Source organism: Bactrocera dorsalis, chromosome 3 (genome assembly GCF_023373825.1).
Source record: "Bactrocera dorsalis isolate Fly_Bdor chromosome 3, ASM2337382v1, whole genome shotgun sequence".
In the NCBI taxonomy this organism is placed as follows: domain Eukaryota; kingdom Metazoa; phylum Arthropoda; class Insecta; order Diptera; family Tephritidae; genus Bactrocera; species Bactrocera dorsalis.
Window position 1 is genome coordinate 50,564,488 of NC_064305.1, and position 18,915 is coordinate 50,583,402.

General features: G+C 33.4%; 1 protein-coding gene across 1 annotated transcript in view; it reads right to left on the reverse strand.

Moving 5' to 3' along the window:
• Window positions 1-17,047, reverse strand: part of LOC105233076 (serine-rich adhesin for platelets) — a 92,269-nt gene extending 75,222 nt beyond the window's left edge. Inside the window, exons 1-2 of the mRNA XM_049452924.1 lie at window positions 16,246-17,047; window positions 3,794-4,448 (exon numbers count right to left, since the gene is read on the reverse strand). Of these exons, the coding sequence (XP_049308881.1) occupies window positions 3,794-4,448; window positions 16,246-16,355 (765 nt within the window). The 5' untranslated portion in view covers window positions 16,356-17,047. The remainder of the gene's footprint in view (window positions 1-3,793; window positions 4,449-16,245) is intronic.
• Window positions 17,048-18,915: the final 1,868 nt, after the last annotated feature.

An 18,915-nucleotide genomic window follows, 5' to 3' on the forward strand; every position in this document is an offset into this window, starting at 1 on the left:
GAACGGCTTCTGGTTGCTCTTCACCCCAAATGCGGCAATTTTGCTTATTTACGTAGCCATTCAACCAGAAATGAGCCTCATCGCTGAACAAAATTTGTCGATAAAAAAGCGCGAAACACATTTCGAACCGAACACTGATTTTGGTAATAAAATTCAATGATTTGCAAGCGTTGCTCGTTAGTAAGTCTATTCATGATGAAATGTCAAAGCATACTGAGCATCTTTCTCTTTGACACCATGTCTGAAATCCCACGTGATCTGTCAAATACTAATGCATGAAAATCCTAACCTCAAAAAAATCACCCGTTATTATTCTATGTATATGAAATATTTTATTTACTCATTTTCTTTATTCTATTATTATTTTTTCCTAAATAAAAGCAACAATGTCCAACAACAACTGCTTGGTAGTACTTATTTGAAATTTTTGATACTCTAGACAACCCACTCATATAAAATTGAAAACCATAACACAACAAAGAGTTGACATTTAAAAACTTTTCAATCGACATATTTTTTTTTGACGGTTTGAGTTGATATCGATAATACCGATTTTTAAAACTTCAACTAAAATTCAGTTGAGCTGAAAACCGTAATAAATCAATCAGACGCAACTGTGCTCTGGCCCTTTATTTTCAATTGACAATACCGTCAATTTTTTCTTGATACTTTGTAGAGCGCGGGTAGGTTTTGATAAGTTTCTGTTTTTTGCACTAGCTACGGATACATGAAGTCTTAGCAAGACCCATATTGCCGTAAATAAAATTTGAACGATATGTTTTAATTTGTTTTAACAAGTTTAATATAAAACGTGCAGTGGTGTACCGTTATGAGCAGTTTTTCTACCTTGTTCTTTTCCTTCTTGTACATTTTTAAATAAATCTCTTGCATCGATATCCGTCAATCCATGGCGAATTCAAAAGTGATTGTGCGTGTAAAACTTTGCGGCTAATCAATATTTAATAAGAACCCAAAATTTTTGGTAACTTGTTTCAACTTTTGAATGGTTCAACTCCTTGAGACGTGTTTGGCCAAGAAAAGGAAAAACATTTATGGAGTGTTAAGAATGCTTCTCTGCTCATGGATTTGAAGTTTTTAGGTGCTTAACAGAAGTCCTGAACGCCGTTAGAATGATAAAATTGGATAAAAATAGTTTAGTAAAGTCAGTTAATATGCAGTCGCATATCTCCAGTGCTACCAATCACATTATGTCATATCATTTAGTGTTGGAAATGTGTGATTTTAAGCTTCATTCAATCAAAAATAAATAATTAAATTCGGGGAAGTTGAAATAATGAAGAAATTCGCTATGTTTTAAAATTTGTGTATATAAAGGAAAGAATGTTTTGCAAGCCACATGAAATTGGTGAAGTTTACGGAGACGATGCTGTATCAGTTCGTATAGCACAACAATGGTTCGCTCGCTTCCGTCCTGGAAATTTCGAAATTTCGATTTACATACATTGATGAAAGTTTTACACTGATGGAAACATTGCAAAAAGTGGTCGACCAAAATGGTACATATTTGTTTATTTATTTATTAGTATAAGTATAAAAAAATAAGTTGAAGTTTGATTAGAAATAAGAAAAGACTTTTTCGACTACCCAATAATAAAATAATAATGGCTATCATAGTAACCAGATGCTAACACAATTTTTGGGGCTTTAGTGAAAGCTAAAATATATAGAAAACAAATGAAATGACATTTGACTTTAAGGGCCTATACCAGTGTGACACATTCAAAAAAAATGTATTTGTTTTTTCGGTAGCTTATATTTCCATAAATATCCTGTGAAATCGAAGAAGATCCTATCTTGAATAGTTTTTGAATGGCAGCGTTCTAAAGAGCGACTGCTCAGAGGTGCAAACATATATAAGTATGTAAGTGAAACTTTAAACTCGTTTTTCTCGAAATGACATTTTTCAAAATTGTTGACATCATAACTCAACGAGAAATTGACCGGTCGACTTCATATTGAAACTGAGTATTTTTAAATACATTTACTATACAATGACCTACGATCTTTTTAAAAAATCACTATTTTTTTACTTAAAAAAAGATTTTTTTTTTCAAAATTAGGCCATTTTCTTAATTTTTCAAAGATCGTAGGTCATTGTATAGGAAATATCTTTAAGTTTAATAAATTTTTTAAATTTTTTTTGTTTCAGCTAAGTTAAGTTATATATAAAAGACGGAAAAATCAAGAAAATCTAAATAAATTTGGTTTAGTGAATCGTTTTTTTGCAGATATACATACATATACAGGGTAGGCCATTTAAAGTTGACCCATTTGTTTCTAAAAAAAAAGAACAAAAGAAAACAATGTTTTTTGTTCATTTCAAAAATAATTTATTTTGGTCCAAGGGGATTTGTTTCAGCTAATATTTAAAAATTAGATCGCGTAAATGGGCACCTTTAGCTTTGACAGCTAAATGCACTCTTTTTTCGACATTTTCCATGACTTTGGCCAATGTTTCGGATGATATGGCGGCTGTTTCACGTCGAATGTTGGCTTTCAGTTGAGCTAAGGTCTTTGGCTTATTAGCGTATACCTTGGATTTCAAATAACCTCACAAATAAAAGTCTGGTGGCGTCAAATCTGGTGATCTCGGTGGCCAGTCAACATCACCATTTTTCGATATCAATCGCCCGGGGAAAAATGGTCGCAATAAATTGATTGTTGGTCGAGCTGTATGGCATGTAGCCCCGTCCTGTTGAAACCAGAAGTTATCCATGTCATTTTCGCGAATAATGGGTATCACAAAATCCGTTATCATGGATCGATAACGCTCACCATTGACTGTTGTCGTGGCTCCATCATCGTCTTCGAAAAAATACGGTCCGATGATCATATTCGCGCAAACACCGCACCAAACTGTTACTTTTTGGTCGTAAAGATTCTGTTCTTCAATTAATTGAGGATTTTCGGTGGCATAAAATCGGCAATTTTGCTTGTTTACGCCTCCATTCAACGAGAAATGTGCCTCGTCTGACATGATGAGTTTTCGCCAAAAGTCAAGTTCGTTTTCAGCCATTTCGATGGCCCATTTGCCAAAATTAAGGCGTCGCGGATAATCAGCTGGGTTTAGTTTTTGTGCCATTTGAATTTTATATGGAAACATCTTCAAATCTTTATGAATTATGCGTCGGAGAGTGGTGCGAGAGATGTCTAATTCCTGAGAGCGGCGATAACTCGATGTCGATGGAGTCTCCTCAATACTGGCTCGTACAGCTTCGATATTTTCATCAGAACGTCTTGTGCGTTGTCTGGATGCATGACTGGCATTACTGAGATTACCGGTGTTCACAAATTTTGCGTATAAAGACTTAATTGTGTTCTTAACTGGAGCACTTTTCACTTTATTTTTTTTGCGAAACGCACGTTGAGTTAACACAATTGAAAAGTTATTTTGAATATAAAGCTGAACAATTTCAGCGCGTTCTTTTGGAGTGTACTGTTCCATGGTATAAATTGTCTTCGAATGACGCTTCTAACGCGGTATGACATTAGCCGATTTGTCAACGCTGTTAAAAGTTACAGCGTTGCCAGATGGGTCAACTTTAAATGGCCTACCCTGTATATAGTACGCTACGAATGCATCTGCTCCTATTAAAGTTAATGATGGATAAAGATTCCAAAGCACACCTAGTTAAATTTTAAGAACGAGCAGATTTATATCTTCACATCCTTGCATCAATTCTAATCTTGTCAACACGTAATAATAGCGTTTCTCCATGCCCAATTCTTGTAAAATAAAACTAAATAATTAGCAGATAGTTCTTTAACTTGCCTCAATTTCCAACGAGTCCTCCAAATTATTTTTACAGGTCCGCTTCTCGATCACTTCATTGTTGGGCGCAGTGATTGCATCAACTTTACCAACCTGCAAACTAGGGATTAAAACATCCGTTGTTGGTCGATCTGATGTGGCCAAAACTTTCGTGTAAAGGGATTCATATGAAGGAAGTTCTGTTGAATTCTTCAATGGGGCCCAAGATTTGTTTAGGCAAGGAATGGAGCCATAATAGGAATATGAAAACGGGAAATTGTGATCTCTCAATGAGTCCGTCATCTTATGATTTGAACTAATCTTTATAGAATTACTTTCATGACTGCTACTAGCATCATTGTTATTCATATTCTTGTAAAAATTATTGGAAAAAGGCACATAAGGTGTTGATTGCATGGTATTAGCTACATTATCTGGCAATGACGATTTGGTTATCGCAACAGGCGGGCACAATTGGTGTTCTCCACATTTGCTCGTTGTGGTTCGTGGTTCATAGGCGATTCCATGATCATAGGTGCTATTAGATTTACGTAGTCGCTTGGCTTGATCCGGTCCATCATCTTCGCCCGAGGAACTATCGGTCCATGAACGTTCGTATGGCGTCCATAGCATAGATGAGAGCGCCTCTTCGACGTCAGGTGGTCTTCGTTGATGCGGAAAAGTTCGATCTGTGCTCATAATTTCGACGCTTTAAATAAATGATACATTTGCTTTGAAATAGCATTTCATTGGTGGATATTGTTGTTTTAAGTATAAGGGACTATTTCTAATGTTCCCAGGTTATCAACAGTAGGTAAAACCTATAAGTACATAAAACAAATACGCATTATCACTATAATGTATATATTTTTCTTTGCATAATATGCAATTTTATTTATAGTCTGTCTTATTATTATGATGACCATAACTAAATATACTGTCAAAACTAATGATGTTGGAAAACAATGAAAAATATTTTGAGATCAATTGAATGAAAAGGGGAGACCTAATGGTTGTTATATTTTTAGTCTCCTAAGTTGTCGACTTTTATCCAGCAGTTGGATCCCAAGTACGATATAAAGGTTCTCGAGGGAGGTAATGACCATCATCAAAATGATAAATATAAAAATGTTTTCTAAAATAAATTTTTTTTTGTCCTAAGTATCTTTTTAAAAGGAAAAATTACAGTGTTTTTATGTTTATAGCGTCGCTTACTCCGTTGCGAGGTACATATATGTAAATCAAGAGCAAGTTCTCAAGAATCAAGACTGCATCATAGTGTCATAAGGAAAACGAATTGTCAAACTTTCAGGATATTTCTCCCCCTTTCGCTCTCCAATACTGTTGAACCTGTTGCAACCTTTATTCTGTCATTCGGGCATTAATTAAACCTGCTTTTATTAGAGACAATTACTTTTGTTACAGAGTTTTCTTCTTATTTTGAATTGTTTCACATTTACTTCTTTAAATACAAATTGTATGATAATAGCTTGGATTAAACATGAGATGTTTTTATTTATTTTTTATTGCATTTTACAATAATATAGTACAAAAGAAAGACTATAATTACATAATTACTAAAAACTACTCTGAGAATATTGGCTTGTTTCAAATCGTCTTGGTGATCCATATCCAGAAGTTAACATTAACATAATATCTCCAGAGTTGTGAAGCTTGAACGCCCTGAGATTTTATATGGTCTCCTTTACAAGGTTTTGACTTAACACGGTTTAAAAATAAAACAGTTTTTAATTTACAAGGAGATTTCTGGAAAACGGGAGTAGTTTACAAATATTAATTGTAAATATGTGCCAGAATTTAATCAGGGTACACAGAATTTTATGTCTGAATTCATTGACAATGATAAACATAGCAAAGTTGATCTATCTCTTTATGGAGCAATATTTTTGTTGAATTCTAAAACTGGTTTATAAGAATGTTACTGTATACTTTCTTACTATACAACTTTAGCTGGTCTAATGACCCGAGTTATTTACTTGCAAACTAAGTTATATGTATGTATGTATAGTATATATGTATAACTATAAAAACTGTATCCATTAAAGTTTTATTTTCTTAGACAATAATAAATATGTACGTATTTTCAAAGAAGAAAGTGGGATGAGATCACGATTTCTTTCGCACAGTGTCCATAAATTTAAAGAAACTTGTTCACAAGTGAATAAACTTGAAAACTTTTAAGACATCCGTATGGCGGACTGAAATAAATCTTTAAATAGAGTGTACGCAAAAAACGTTTACTTTGCTTTTATTTTCCTGTACATGGCGGGCTAAGTATTTGCCTTCCTCCCTTCAAACTCTGGCAGATGGGGATGTTAGGCACTCGTTTTATGGACAAGTTTTGGTTAAGCTTTTACTCCAAAGTTAGATGTGTGAATTTCACCAATCTCACAAATTCCGATTTAAATATTTTAAAGGAATATATGCCAATTGCAAGTGGAAAGTGAACTAAAAAGCATTAAATAATACGAGTCCATGTTGATGCCATATTTTTCGAGTTATATTAATACAATATCAAACGCCATATTAAAGACTTGTAACAAACTTATAATGAGTCCCATCTCTCCACTATGGCAAAGGAACCATCTCTTATGATCTCAGTGTGACAATCCGAAAAATCACTGATTTTTGCGATTTTTTTTTAATGTTGAAATTAACTAGCCGATATTTTTTATAAATAAATACCTTCATAGCAAAAACAAAATTATTTTTTTTATTTTTACTTATGGGGTGTATAATAGTTAAATAAATTGTTGAAATGACACAGATTATTAATCTCTAGGAAAGACGCTATCGCCCTTTGGAGTTTCTTTTTTTTTTGAAATTTGACAAAATGGCGGCGGTTTGAACAAAAAGTAACGAATTTGGCACAGTCAGTTCTCGTCAGTCGACAGTTTTTCGTAGAAAAAATAGGAACATACAAAAACAAACAGCTTTCATAGCGCGATAGCGAATGACGTTAAAAATGTTGTCTCCAAATTGGAACTCGATATCTTCAAAACTCTTCGTTTGAGAGTGAAACCGCTATGTTCGCCACTGTGTTCCTTTTCTACAGGAAACGTTGTAGCGACCGTACTCGTAATAATTTGAATTTCGAATGTTTGAGGGAATGTTTATTACAGAGAATGCTATCCGATAACAATAACAAAAATCGACTTTTGGAAAATTTCACACTATGACGATCCCTTAATAATTTAGTACTCTTGCATAATTCTTAAAAACAATACCATATTTTATAAAGCATCGAGCATGTGACTAAGATTTTGATCTCAACCGGTTATTGTAGGGATTTTATGTGATTTAGCAATTACATATTAAGATTCTGTTTTTTATGCTCCTCATTTATCATTTCAACGCATTCTGTAACCGATTTCATTTTCCGAAGCCTGAAGTATTTACTCAATCAGTATTATAGTTTAGTTCACATAACGGTTGTACGTAACACCTAAAATTAATCGAGATAGATATCCGGTTGACTTTCTATCTGTCTTTGCCCGTCCGTGCAAGCTATAACTTGAGTAAAAATTGAGATATCTCGATGAAACTTGGTATGTGGGCTTCTTAGTAGAAAAAAAAATTCGAGTTCGTAGTAGGGATAGGAAAGTCGACTCTGACTGTAGTCAAAAATCGATTTTTTAATAGAAATAAACGACTTTTTAGGATCGATTCAAGACAAGCTTGAATCGATTAAAATCGACTTTTACTCGACGACTTCGACAATTGACGGAATTAAGATAAGACCTGCACGAAGTAACTATAGTTGTTTCAATTTTATCGCAAAATACTTATAACAGCAAGAAAGAGAACCTACGTATCTTTATACAGCTTCCTACTGTACTCATGAAAAAATACACTATCCTATAGGTATTAATGTTCCCCATTGTACTTAGTATCTGATGGTAATATAGTTGGTAAAATTTTTACTTCTCGTCTTACTTTTAAAAGCACTATACAAAGTACCAATTATAATATGTTAAAAACTCAAAAAATATGATTGTACGCTCATAATTTAATAAAATATTGATATATCTAACGAATTTCGTGTACGAGTTGCTTAATTTATAAAAAGTCGACTTAAGTCACAAAAGTCGACTACGGGGGTTGATTAATTGACTTCCAGAATCCAAAAACTAGAAGTCGATTCCTAGTTCGTAGATGGCCGTAATCGGTAATTTGGTATAGAGAATCCCAGTAGCAAGACAAAAATTTTTGAAAAAGTGGGTGTGACCCTGCCCTCTAACAAGTTTTACCCATCCCTAAACCACTTAAGCTACAACAACCAAATTTGCTTAGTACAAATTTTATATGAATTCCTACGGACAGTGTAAAAATGGATGAACACTTATGTTCTTAAATCACATTGTGAAAATGGACGAAATGGGACAACGATCACGTTTACTTCTCATAACAATTTTAATTTACTATTCTACTTGATTCGTTCAGTTTCCAGAACACATATCAAGAAGCAATTAATTGAAAGATAAAACTTTTCACGAATGTATTTAGTGTGTGCCACTTATGACCAAACATTTTTTAAAACCAATAAAAACTGTCCTAGATACCCAATATTTAGACCCCGGTACCTATAGTTGACTTTTTATCGAAAATATCGGTAAATGTGCGATATTTATAACTGAAATTAAGTGATAATTCTTCTCTTATAATGGTATGTCTGTATGTCAAAAATAGGTTGAATACTTACATTAGCCCCCGTATAATTAATATAAATATTTTCGAACTTACGGGTGTCTTTGTACCGCATACCTATGTATATCCCAATGAAAATAAGAGGTGTGTTTTATTCATAACTGTGTATCTTTATGCCAAAAACAGATTAATTTAAGCGAAAACTTGCCCTAGCCTCTATATAATTAATATCAGGATTTTCGAACGTCCGGGTGACTTTACTCCATATGATTGGTTTTACTCGTACATCTGAATTTTGATTTGGCTTTGATTTTTGCAAGTTGCATTTTATAGTTCGAGTGCACCCGATCTTAGCTCATCCTTACATGTTTATATAACAATGTTATAAATAATTTATATCGTTGGACTTTTTTATTATTTCTATACAAGTATGTACCTGTAGATCTTACGAAATTAATAGAATTAATAACTTTTATCGTTTGCAAAAAAAGTGCCTATAATAATCTTCGCGTTTCGTTCACTCGGCTGAAATGTAAGTGACTTTTTAAACGTGGAAAATGCTGCTGAATGCGGTCGATAAAGCATAAGTTCATAGGCTGAAAGCCTTGATGACGGCACGACCTTTCGAGGTTCCTACTATCTTGGGCCTTCAATCGGCAGTTTGTCAATATGAGGTTTCAAAACCAGAGTCTAATCATCGATATTGTCCTTATTCCATTTTGCTAAAATCCACTGACAAGACAAAAACATCTTATCGTTTCGACCGAAAATCCCTTACTTTGCAGTTCTACTACCGTCCTCGAATTGTAGCACCTTTCTAACGACTTATATTCCATATGCAAATTTGCAATGTGTGAAGTCTTGAGATAGAAAGAAATTTAAGTAGCCATAAAGCCGAGAAATCGATTTTTCCCGAATTTTTTCTGAGAAAACTTTTAAATTTGTTGTTCCAAAAATTTTTACACAAAATATGGTAAGACTTAGTATAAAGTAAACATTTTTTATTTAAAAGGGCACTTTGAGCTCCTCTCAAAAAAGATGTACCACTATACTATCTCTGACCTGGATCCTCTGAAATTAGAAAACAAAAAAGATTCCGTTTAAGTAATGTTAAATCTAATAAAGAAAATCTAAAGAATAAGCCAAACAAAAATTTTTGATCGAAAATTCGGTTTCTCAAAAAAAAAAATCGATTTTATACCAAAATTTCGGCCTTAAATTGTTTATTAAAAAAACTTTATACGTCTTTTAAGTACTAAAAAGTATTTAAAAAGCGCGTGTCGAAATGTGAGACTTTTCGGTTTAGCCGTTTTCGAGTAATGTTGATCACTGACTTTGAAATCACCAGTTTGAAAAAAAACGCGTTTAAAATTTGGTATTGTACTTCCAAACACTCTGAAATCTCTTTTCAAATTTGCGTGTAACTTCGAAAATATTAACCGGGACAATATACATTTTTTGTGTGTAAAAAAAATCGATTTTTGAAAATTCTAACTGTATATAACCGCTTAAAGTGGTAAGGTCCAAACGTTTTATTTGCTATGAGCACCGACACCAGAACTAGTTAATTACCACTTAATGAGCTGTTGTGCCGATTCCTAGTAAAATATCATGACAAAATTTCTTGTGAAATCCACTGCCATTTTACGAGTTATTATGTAATAGTATTTTTATCCTTAAGCGCTTAGTTATAGTCCGGTCAATTTAAGCATAAAAATAGTGATCAAAGAAAAAAAATTCCGGTATAGCTGAATTTTTTTAGAGACCTTAGGTTTACCATTAAAAATAAAGTGTCAAAAGATCCCATCGATCTCATTATTCGGGGTCAAAGGTCAAATTCAAAAATTTCTGAATATTGAGCAACAGAAAGAAGAAGAAGACGAAGAAGAAAACATGATTGTTGAAGTTGAATATAAAGAATATGATTCAGATTAAAGAAACAAAAAGAAATTAGGACGACAGTGAAACTCAATAAACAATATCAATAATTTTAATTCAATTAAATAAGTATTGTTCCTGAAAATAACTTCAAAAAGGTTCGTGGAATAGGCCTACCGGGGAAACCACGTTAAAAAAAACGCGCCTTGTACACTATCTCACAGGTGGTGCGGAAATCTTGGAAATGGTGAGTCTTAGAAAAAAAAACATAGGGACTATTTTTACAGAGAATTTTAAGATCTACAACTTTGCTCTGGCGTACTTTTTCGATAGAATTAACCGAAAAATCCAAAAAACCTAAAATTTTGACCATTGGCCCCGAATAACTTCTTTAGCACACATGGGATCGATGGGGACTTTGACACCTTATTTTTTATGGTAAACCTAGGGAATTTTAATTATTTCAATTGTCCAAATTGGCCGGACTAGTATTATCTTGCAAACTTATACATACATATGTATGCATATTTCGATGTGTGAACTTTATTCATACACTACGGTAAAACTCTTGTATCCAACATACGACTACATATGTACATATAGTAATTTTGTGTTTATGTTACCAAAGAGTCGACAAAAAGTTTCTGCGGATTGGCAATAAACATCAGCAGTTTTGTAGCCTCAATCATTAGTACATACAATGTGGACCCTAGTGGAAGTTTTTATCTGACCTTTACGATCCATACACTCATCATAGGATGGACACCATTAAGATTATACAAATGCGGTTTTGACTTAGGCAGGGACTGGACTGGTATTTTATTCGACGGCATTTCATGTGCATTGATGTTAGTTTAAAAACGTAATACTTAGTATTCAATCATATTACACTCCTGATATACATATGTATCAAATTTAAAGAACTTAACAATAAAATCTTGGAAGTCTTTTAAGATACGACTAGTATGCATAAGCATGTGACGAAGAGCTTAAGTTGAACACAGCCGAGCATTATATTTAAAAGAGTAAAAACTATTCCTAAATTATAAAAATTGTTGCACATGTATGCAAAATTTGTTTCAGGGTGAAAATTTAGAGGTTAAAATTCATAGGGATTACCCCTGTCACACAACTATGTTAAACAGGCTAGGACTGCTCAAAAACCGATATACAAGGTGCGTTCCTAAGTAAACCGGATTTAAAAAAAAAACTAAGGTTTTTTTCAGCAAAATTAATTTATTTTAATCAAAATAATCTCCTGCTTCAATACAGTTTTTTCACGGTCCAAAAACATGTCGAACGAGTGTTTTAGCTTGTTGGTCGGTATGGCCGCCAGTATGCCGATGCAAGCCTTTTGAATGGCCTCTACGTCTGCATAACGCTTTCCTTTCATGAGTAATGCATTTTTTCCGAAAAGAAAGAAGTAGCCCGAGCCATATCAGGTGAATAAGGGGAGTGTTTAATGGTTAAAATGTGATTTTTGGTCAAATTATCCGTCACAAGCGTCGATCGAATGTTGGATTCTGAGCAATTTTTGGTCGTCAGTCAATTTGTGCGGAACAAACCGTTCGGTCAAAATGCAATAAATCGATGTTTTGGAGATGTTCAATTCCATTTCCATGAATTTCAATGATGATTTCGCCTGATTTTTGATGAATTCACGCACAGTTTCGATGGAATTTCCAGTGATCACGGATTTTGATTGGCCCACATGTCACACACATGTCGTCATTTATGTTCTCACGACCACTTTGAAAACGTTGAAACCACTCGTGCACTCTGCTGCGGAATAGGCAATTATCGCCATAAGCTTGTTTCATCAATTGAAACGTTTCAGTAAAAGTCTTTCCAATTTTAAAACAAAATTTAATGTTGGCTGACTTGTTCGAAGCTCATTTTCGCACCGATAACACAAACATACTGACACTTAAAACGCAATAACTTCACTTCTATTCAATGAAATGTCATGAAATTCTGACTGGACAATCGATAAAGATAGGAGATTCTAACGCACCAGTCGACAGAGAGATGGGCCACCAGGGGCGCTAGATTTAAATAGTCCTGTTTACTTTGGAAAGCTTCTTGTATACGAATTTCGCGTTTCTTTCGGTCCCCTTTAAATCGCCCACTCTTTTAGTTATAAGGTATAGAATTGTATACATATGTACATATGTATGCATATGACCAAAAGATAATACTTCTAAAAAACAGTTAATCTTAATAAGGCAGTATACAAACAAATTAGTTCCTTCAATTGCAAAAATTAGCGTATTTCTAAAAACTCACATGTTCTGTTCGTAACGATGGCAATCCTAGAGAGCCGGATCAGGTGATTGCCATACAAAATTCCTCACATTTTTAAACTATAAAATTATGTTCAGTTAAAGGGAGTATTCTAATCTAGATGTCCGAATTTCGAAAATTATCGGCAGTTGATAAAAAAACATTTGATATTTTTATTATAAATTTGTTTCATTTGTTTGTTTATATTTGCAGAGTACAGAATATTAAAAAAAAAACATTTGAGTTATGCGTCCTTGAAGTAGATGGGGAAATAAAGCCGCGTCCTTGTCGCAATGATTTCAATCCTTGTGGTACAAATGTCGCTATGCTAAAAACCTGCAAAAATTAAAAAAAAATAATTCAAATTTATTCAAAATTATTCAAATTTCATTTAATCTTACTTTTCGCGAATAAATCGGCTGATTAAAACTTGAGATATTATGGCAGCTGATAGAATAGTACGTCCGCTAAACCGGTCCAGTTGCCACAACATTAGAACTGTTATAACTTCGAAAATTCGAAAAATCATATTTCTATGAAAGTATACTCTTGAATTTATAAAATAAAAAGCACGAAAGAAAGGGTTTGTACATATATGCATATGTATATATGTATAAATATATATACATTTATATATATTATATATATAGTATATATATACATACATACATTTATATTATATATATATCACAAGTGGCGAAGATGTAATAGCTCAGAATGTTGTGTCAATATTATTGATTGAATAAGCGACTTCCACTTTCACTTCCATTGCCAGAAGGGGATGAAGGAAAGATACTTAATATTGAGGCAGTGTGTATATTTCAATAGTTCATGTGAGATTCATAATTCTATGAACACTTATTTTAATATGGGTCATTAGAATTGTACACAAGTAACATACATATATGAGTAATTGCAAATGATAAAATTTTCTGTAGAATTATTCCTAGTAAAATTACGTACCCTAAAACGAAAAGATTTGCAAATATTGCACATGCATTCCTTTTAAACACATGCTTAGGATGTTTTGCATACTATAACTATAATCGTTGTAATTTTCGAAATTTCCAAATTGTAACATTTCAACAATAAAGCCAACTTACCTCCCAATATGCATCTATAATTATTGTTCGTCAACAGATTACTAAATTGAACTTTACGAGAGAATATCATCTAGATACCGCAGACAGCTTATAACAACTTATCTTATTACAGTAGGTTGAAATGTCAAAATCAGGAATTTTATGATTTCTTCAAAAAAACTTGTGCTTTACTTTTAACTCTTTTACGGACGTTTCTAACTGAATAATTTACCAAATTTGATCTTCAAAACAATTGTTGCTCTTTAAACACTTCACGAACTTTTTAAGTAACGCGGATATTTACTTTTACACTTTTTTGTTGTGAAAAACATTTTAAGAATTACAAATAAATTTTAATATTCTTTAAAATAACACACAGTAATTTAATAATACCACGACGAGCGTACAACTTGTTTCAATTCTGCTATACATACATATGTATGTAAATATTTTAATTTCTAATGAACGTCATTTTTTTCATTTGTTTTTTTTTCATTTCAAAAATGTTAGCAATTCTGCTAAAAACTTACATATGTTATAAAAGTACTTCCCAAAGTGAAAACTCAGGGTTGTTAGCTGCGTTTTCAAGTAGACTGGGATGTTAGTTAATCCCTAGTCAAACTCATTAACTCTGTGCTTTATTAAGCAACGTTTTCTAAAATATTGGAGAAAAGTAAAGTAACGCCAAATTTCAGTAAAATCTTATAAAAGCACAGGAGTTCCAACTGAGTTTCTAAGCGTAAGTTTACATTTAGAACAATCTAGACAACATGATTAATGTTAATCTAAGTTGCTAACTGAGAGAAGCTAAACGATAACTATAAAAATTTTAAAATGGCAAAATTTTGATGGAAAAGAGGAACAGCAATTACTCGTAATTCGGCTGGACTAGTTGTTTCATAGATTCCAACATTTAGGGACTAGGCAGGAATTTGTTAGTTGGAACGGGCATGCGATTCAAAAAGTGTTAAGTCTGACAGTTGTCCGATTAAGTATTCAAGCCAATAGCAAATATTGTATTGATATTTTACTGACTTTTAGCATCACGGGAACTAATAGCTCATTCTTAACTGATTTTAATACTGCGGGTTTATTTACCTCAATTTCTCGTTGACTGTGTTGAATAATTTGAGGTAAATATATCCTATTGTTTTAAATATGTATGGGTTACTAATAGTTATAAATTTTATGAATATAAATTTAGACATCTTAAGTGATTTTCGAAACCACAATCATACATATATAAAATTCATAATGGTAGGCTTCCTTATTTCTACTCTTTCTTTGAGCTCTGATGTTAAGAGTTTTGGCAGGCAGGATTCACTACTTGCGTTGCCTACGCTGCAAACAAAGTTTTATTTTATTTAACTTCACCCAAGTCTGACCTGAAATCATAACAATAATATGTCGTTGCACCTGCTATTTTGGACTTTTTCAAATAAAGTGTACTCACTTCACCTCAAGATGTTTTTAATGCTTTACTAATTAACTAATATATGCTAATGTTTCGAACCACAAACAAAAAACCACAACTGAAAATGAGGAACGTGGCAGTTTAGCATTAGGTAAAAAATTTATATTTGAACCGATTAGTCGTTAAGTAAAAAAACCTAGGTCTAATATCAGAAGAGATTTATACACATAATATGAGAATATGTTATCTGTGAAATATTTACCATTTTTCGTATTAACATATTTATGTTTGACACGTGATTTACACAAAACACACAAATCTTTCTAAAACTTCACTCCACACACTTCACTGATTTTTTAATTGAATATCTTCTCTGAATATCTAGAGTACATGCATGGGATGGTGTATTAAATTAAAAAAAAAAATTAATTATATTACTAACTTAAACTTTTCTTAGATTATGATCATGAATTTCAGATTTTTGTTCAACTAATTAATTGTTTTTCAACAACCCAACCGAACCCTGATGCAAGGATTTTACTTTCCGTGGAGCTTGTCATGTATGGGGAGGTGAGACAAACAGTACGATGTATTTTGTAGGACATCTCCATAGATGATAAAGATTCAATAAAAACCCCAACATTTAGCTATCTTTTAGAAACAGTGTGTCATATTGCGTAAATATGCCGTTGCAATGCGAAGGGAACACATCAGTGGTATTGTTAACTTTTTGCTCCGTGCGCCTACAAGCCCTGACGTTCCGTTATATTCTCTGACATACATGTATTCGGAGTACAGTACGAGTATGTGTACGGAGCTAATTGATATGTTAATTTGGGAAAATTTCGTCGAGCAAACACGGGAAGTGCATCGGATGCGGACGTCACTAACACACGAACACCAGTGGCTGGTCACGATGGCCTCTGAAGTGGAAGCTGAGTGAGTGTGACTGGACACTTTCAGAGATAATCATATTATGCGAAGCACTTTTAGCTTTGAACTTGAACTGTGCTCGTGCTACGAAAACAGCACACAGCGCTCTCGGCAACTAAAACCACTTCGCTTTAACAACGACGACAACTCGAATGAAGCGAACAACCGCACACATAAAATATTTTAACACTTGGACACTCACATATACAAATACCTTTCGGCCGGAAAATTCTGGCTCGACAAGCTCGTTCCTACTCATTTGATGCTCAGCGATATTCACATACACTGCCACACGATTCACACAATATATACAAACAAAATGCATACACTGATGCAATTCACGGCAAAAACATCAGATATGATTAACCGTATCCTGCTAACTATGAACAACGTATCCTTCGAGAAACCGAAACAGAACTGAAGCGGCGGTTTATAAGCTTGCCATCCGATGGGTCCGCAGTCGACATTTTCACCATCTTCAACACAATTGCCTCATCAATGCTATGTTGAGTGTGCGCTTTGCAAACTTTTTGATTTCGTCGGGAGATGAGAGTATAAAATGCCATTTAGTATAATGTGATGGTTGCCGACAATATTTTGTTTACGCTTCCTATCGTTGAAAAGCTGAATCCACCGTTAGTCGAGAATTAATCCGCCGTAGCGAAGCATCAGACTTTGAAAAGGTCCAATGGAACGATGTTCCGAATTAAGATGCGGTACTTTTGCGGAAAGTACTCGAAATGTACTAAATTATTTATTTTAAAAATCTTAAAGAATAATGCAATAGAGTAGAAAACTCTCTAGCAAGTGTAAATATGGAACCATGTTAACATATGTCTACATATGGACAGATGTGTGTCTATAAACTTATATGAAAAGTAGAGATTTAAAATGAAAATATCTTTTTAGGTCATACGAGTATATTTTTACATACTTGTATTTAAATTCTACTGGTTACAAATTGAATTTTGAATCATTTGGATAGTATCTAAATTCCTCTTTTTATGACAGTACAATATATGTAGTAAATATTAAAAATAATTTTATAAATAGGATCTTTTGCCAAATTCAACACTTTTGAAGAGTTCGTTTTTTCAGTTGAAAACGAAAAGCAATTAGAAATTAAGAGTTCGGTAATAAATTATCACTTTTTCGGATAGCTTCAATACAACCCTTCCTTATGTCAGTTCCCTTTATCTGTTCTGCACTTCAAATTTGTCATTTGTCAAGTCAAAGAGCTATAGTTCTTCTCTCTAATACAATTTCTAAAATAAACAAAAAAGGGTTAACATTGGCTGTTTCGACTCTATAATGACCTTTACCGGTGCATTTCTTATATTAATTAAGGTTACTAATACGAAAAAAACCTTTATGAAGATTTTTCAACACCATCAAACTGATCAATCAAAATAAACTTTTTTAAGCAAAAATTACCATTTATTTACCAAAGAAAGAATGCTTCCACTTTGGTGCAAACTTCAGGAGCTGAAATAAATTTAATAAAATTGAATTTTGTATAGGCACAAAGCAAACGAAATGGGTAGGAAATAGAAAAATAGTAAACAAGGTAGAGTTGCGCACTGCAAACAATGAGTTCGAACACAATACACAGTTCCAACCGCAACAGGGCATAGGTAAACAGAGAAGGTGCGCAATATAGCGTGTGTGGCTTGCGATGGTTATGAACGTTAATATGTTAGTATGTATAGAAGAATTTGGGACTCATAAAATAAATCATGAAGGAAAAGGTAAAATTGAAAGCGGAATTGACAGCCATTATTCGTACAAGGAAATAAGTTTATGCAACATTGCATGGAATTGACGGCCCACAGGTCTCTTGGGAAGACATGTCAAAAACAGCCCGTTACAAAATAAAATAAGAGTGAATATTTCAAGTAACACCTACAAACAACAAACTTACTTATAGACGTACGTATAAGTACTTACATACAGAGAGAGCATTTCCCTGTAGGGAATTGACCAAGTGACAAACTACATTATGTCTGAGTCAGATAATTGCTAGTCTTGACTAGTTAAATTGTACAAAAAATTACTCCAATTGTGACCGAAAACTTTTTATATAAAAAATTAGAAGTGAAAATAAAGCCTTAAATGTAAAAAAGTCTCTGTTAACTGTAAGTTCGGCAGCATCTGTGGGCTAAAATTTAATGTAGACCCCTCCTCTAATTGATTTAATGTACATATCTTCCAAATCACTACAGTTATATCAACCAAACTTTCCGAGGACAAATTATCACAGTACATCAAGTGCGAAAATGGATGCAATCGGATGTTAACTACTCCCATTACAATTTTTAATTCCATATTTTTTATTCATTCTTTTATTTTTCAGTGTATAATTGAAACACCAATAAAGTTATCGGAATAAAACTATCCCCGGATAGTTAGTTATCTCTCCGCTATAAACTGTCGTAATATTAAAGTGGCCATACACGACACACAAGTGCGTTCGATCTGTATGAAAATTTTTCGCCATAAACGACATACAAATCCATTTTGCGTTCGTTCTTCAAACAGTGAATATGTGCCACAAGCACATCCGCGATCTTTCCTATTCGACGAAACGAGAAAAATGATACATGTATGCACACCGATCGTATAAAATCAACATTTTCGCAAGCATAGATTGGTATGTGCACAAGCCCATATACGAGTAAATCGCAATCGAACAGATACCGATCGAACGCACATGTGTGTCGGGTATGACCACTTTAAGTCTGAACCCACACCGAATTAGTTAAAAACGTCTTTGATTAATAAGACACCAAAACGTATTGTGCTCTAACCCACACCAAGCACAATGCGACATTTTGTCATTTTGTCTCGCTTGGTGTGCATTGAACTAAAACGAAAAAAGATGGAAA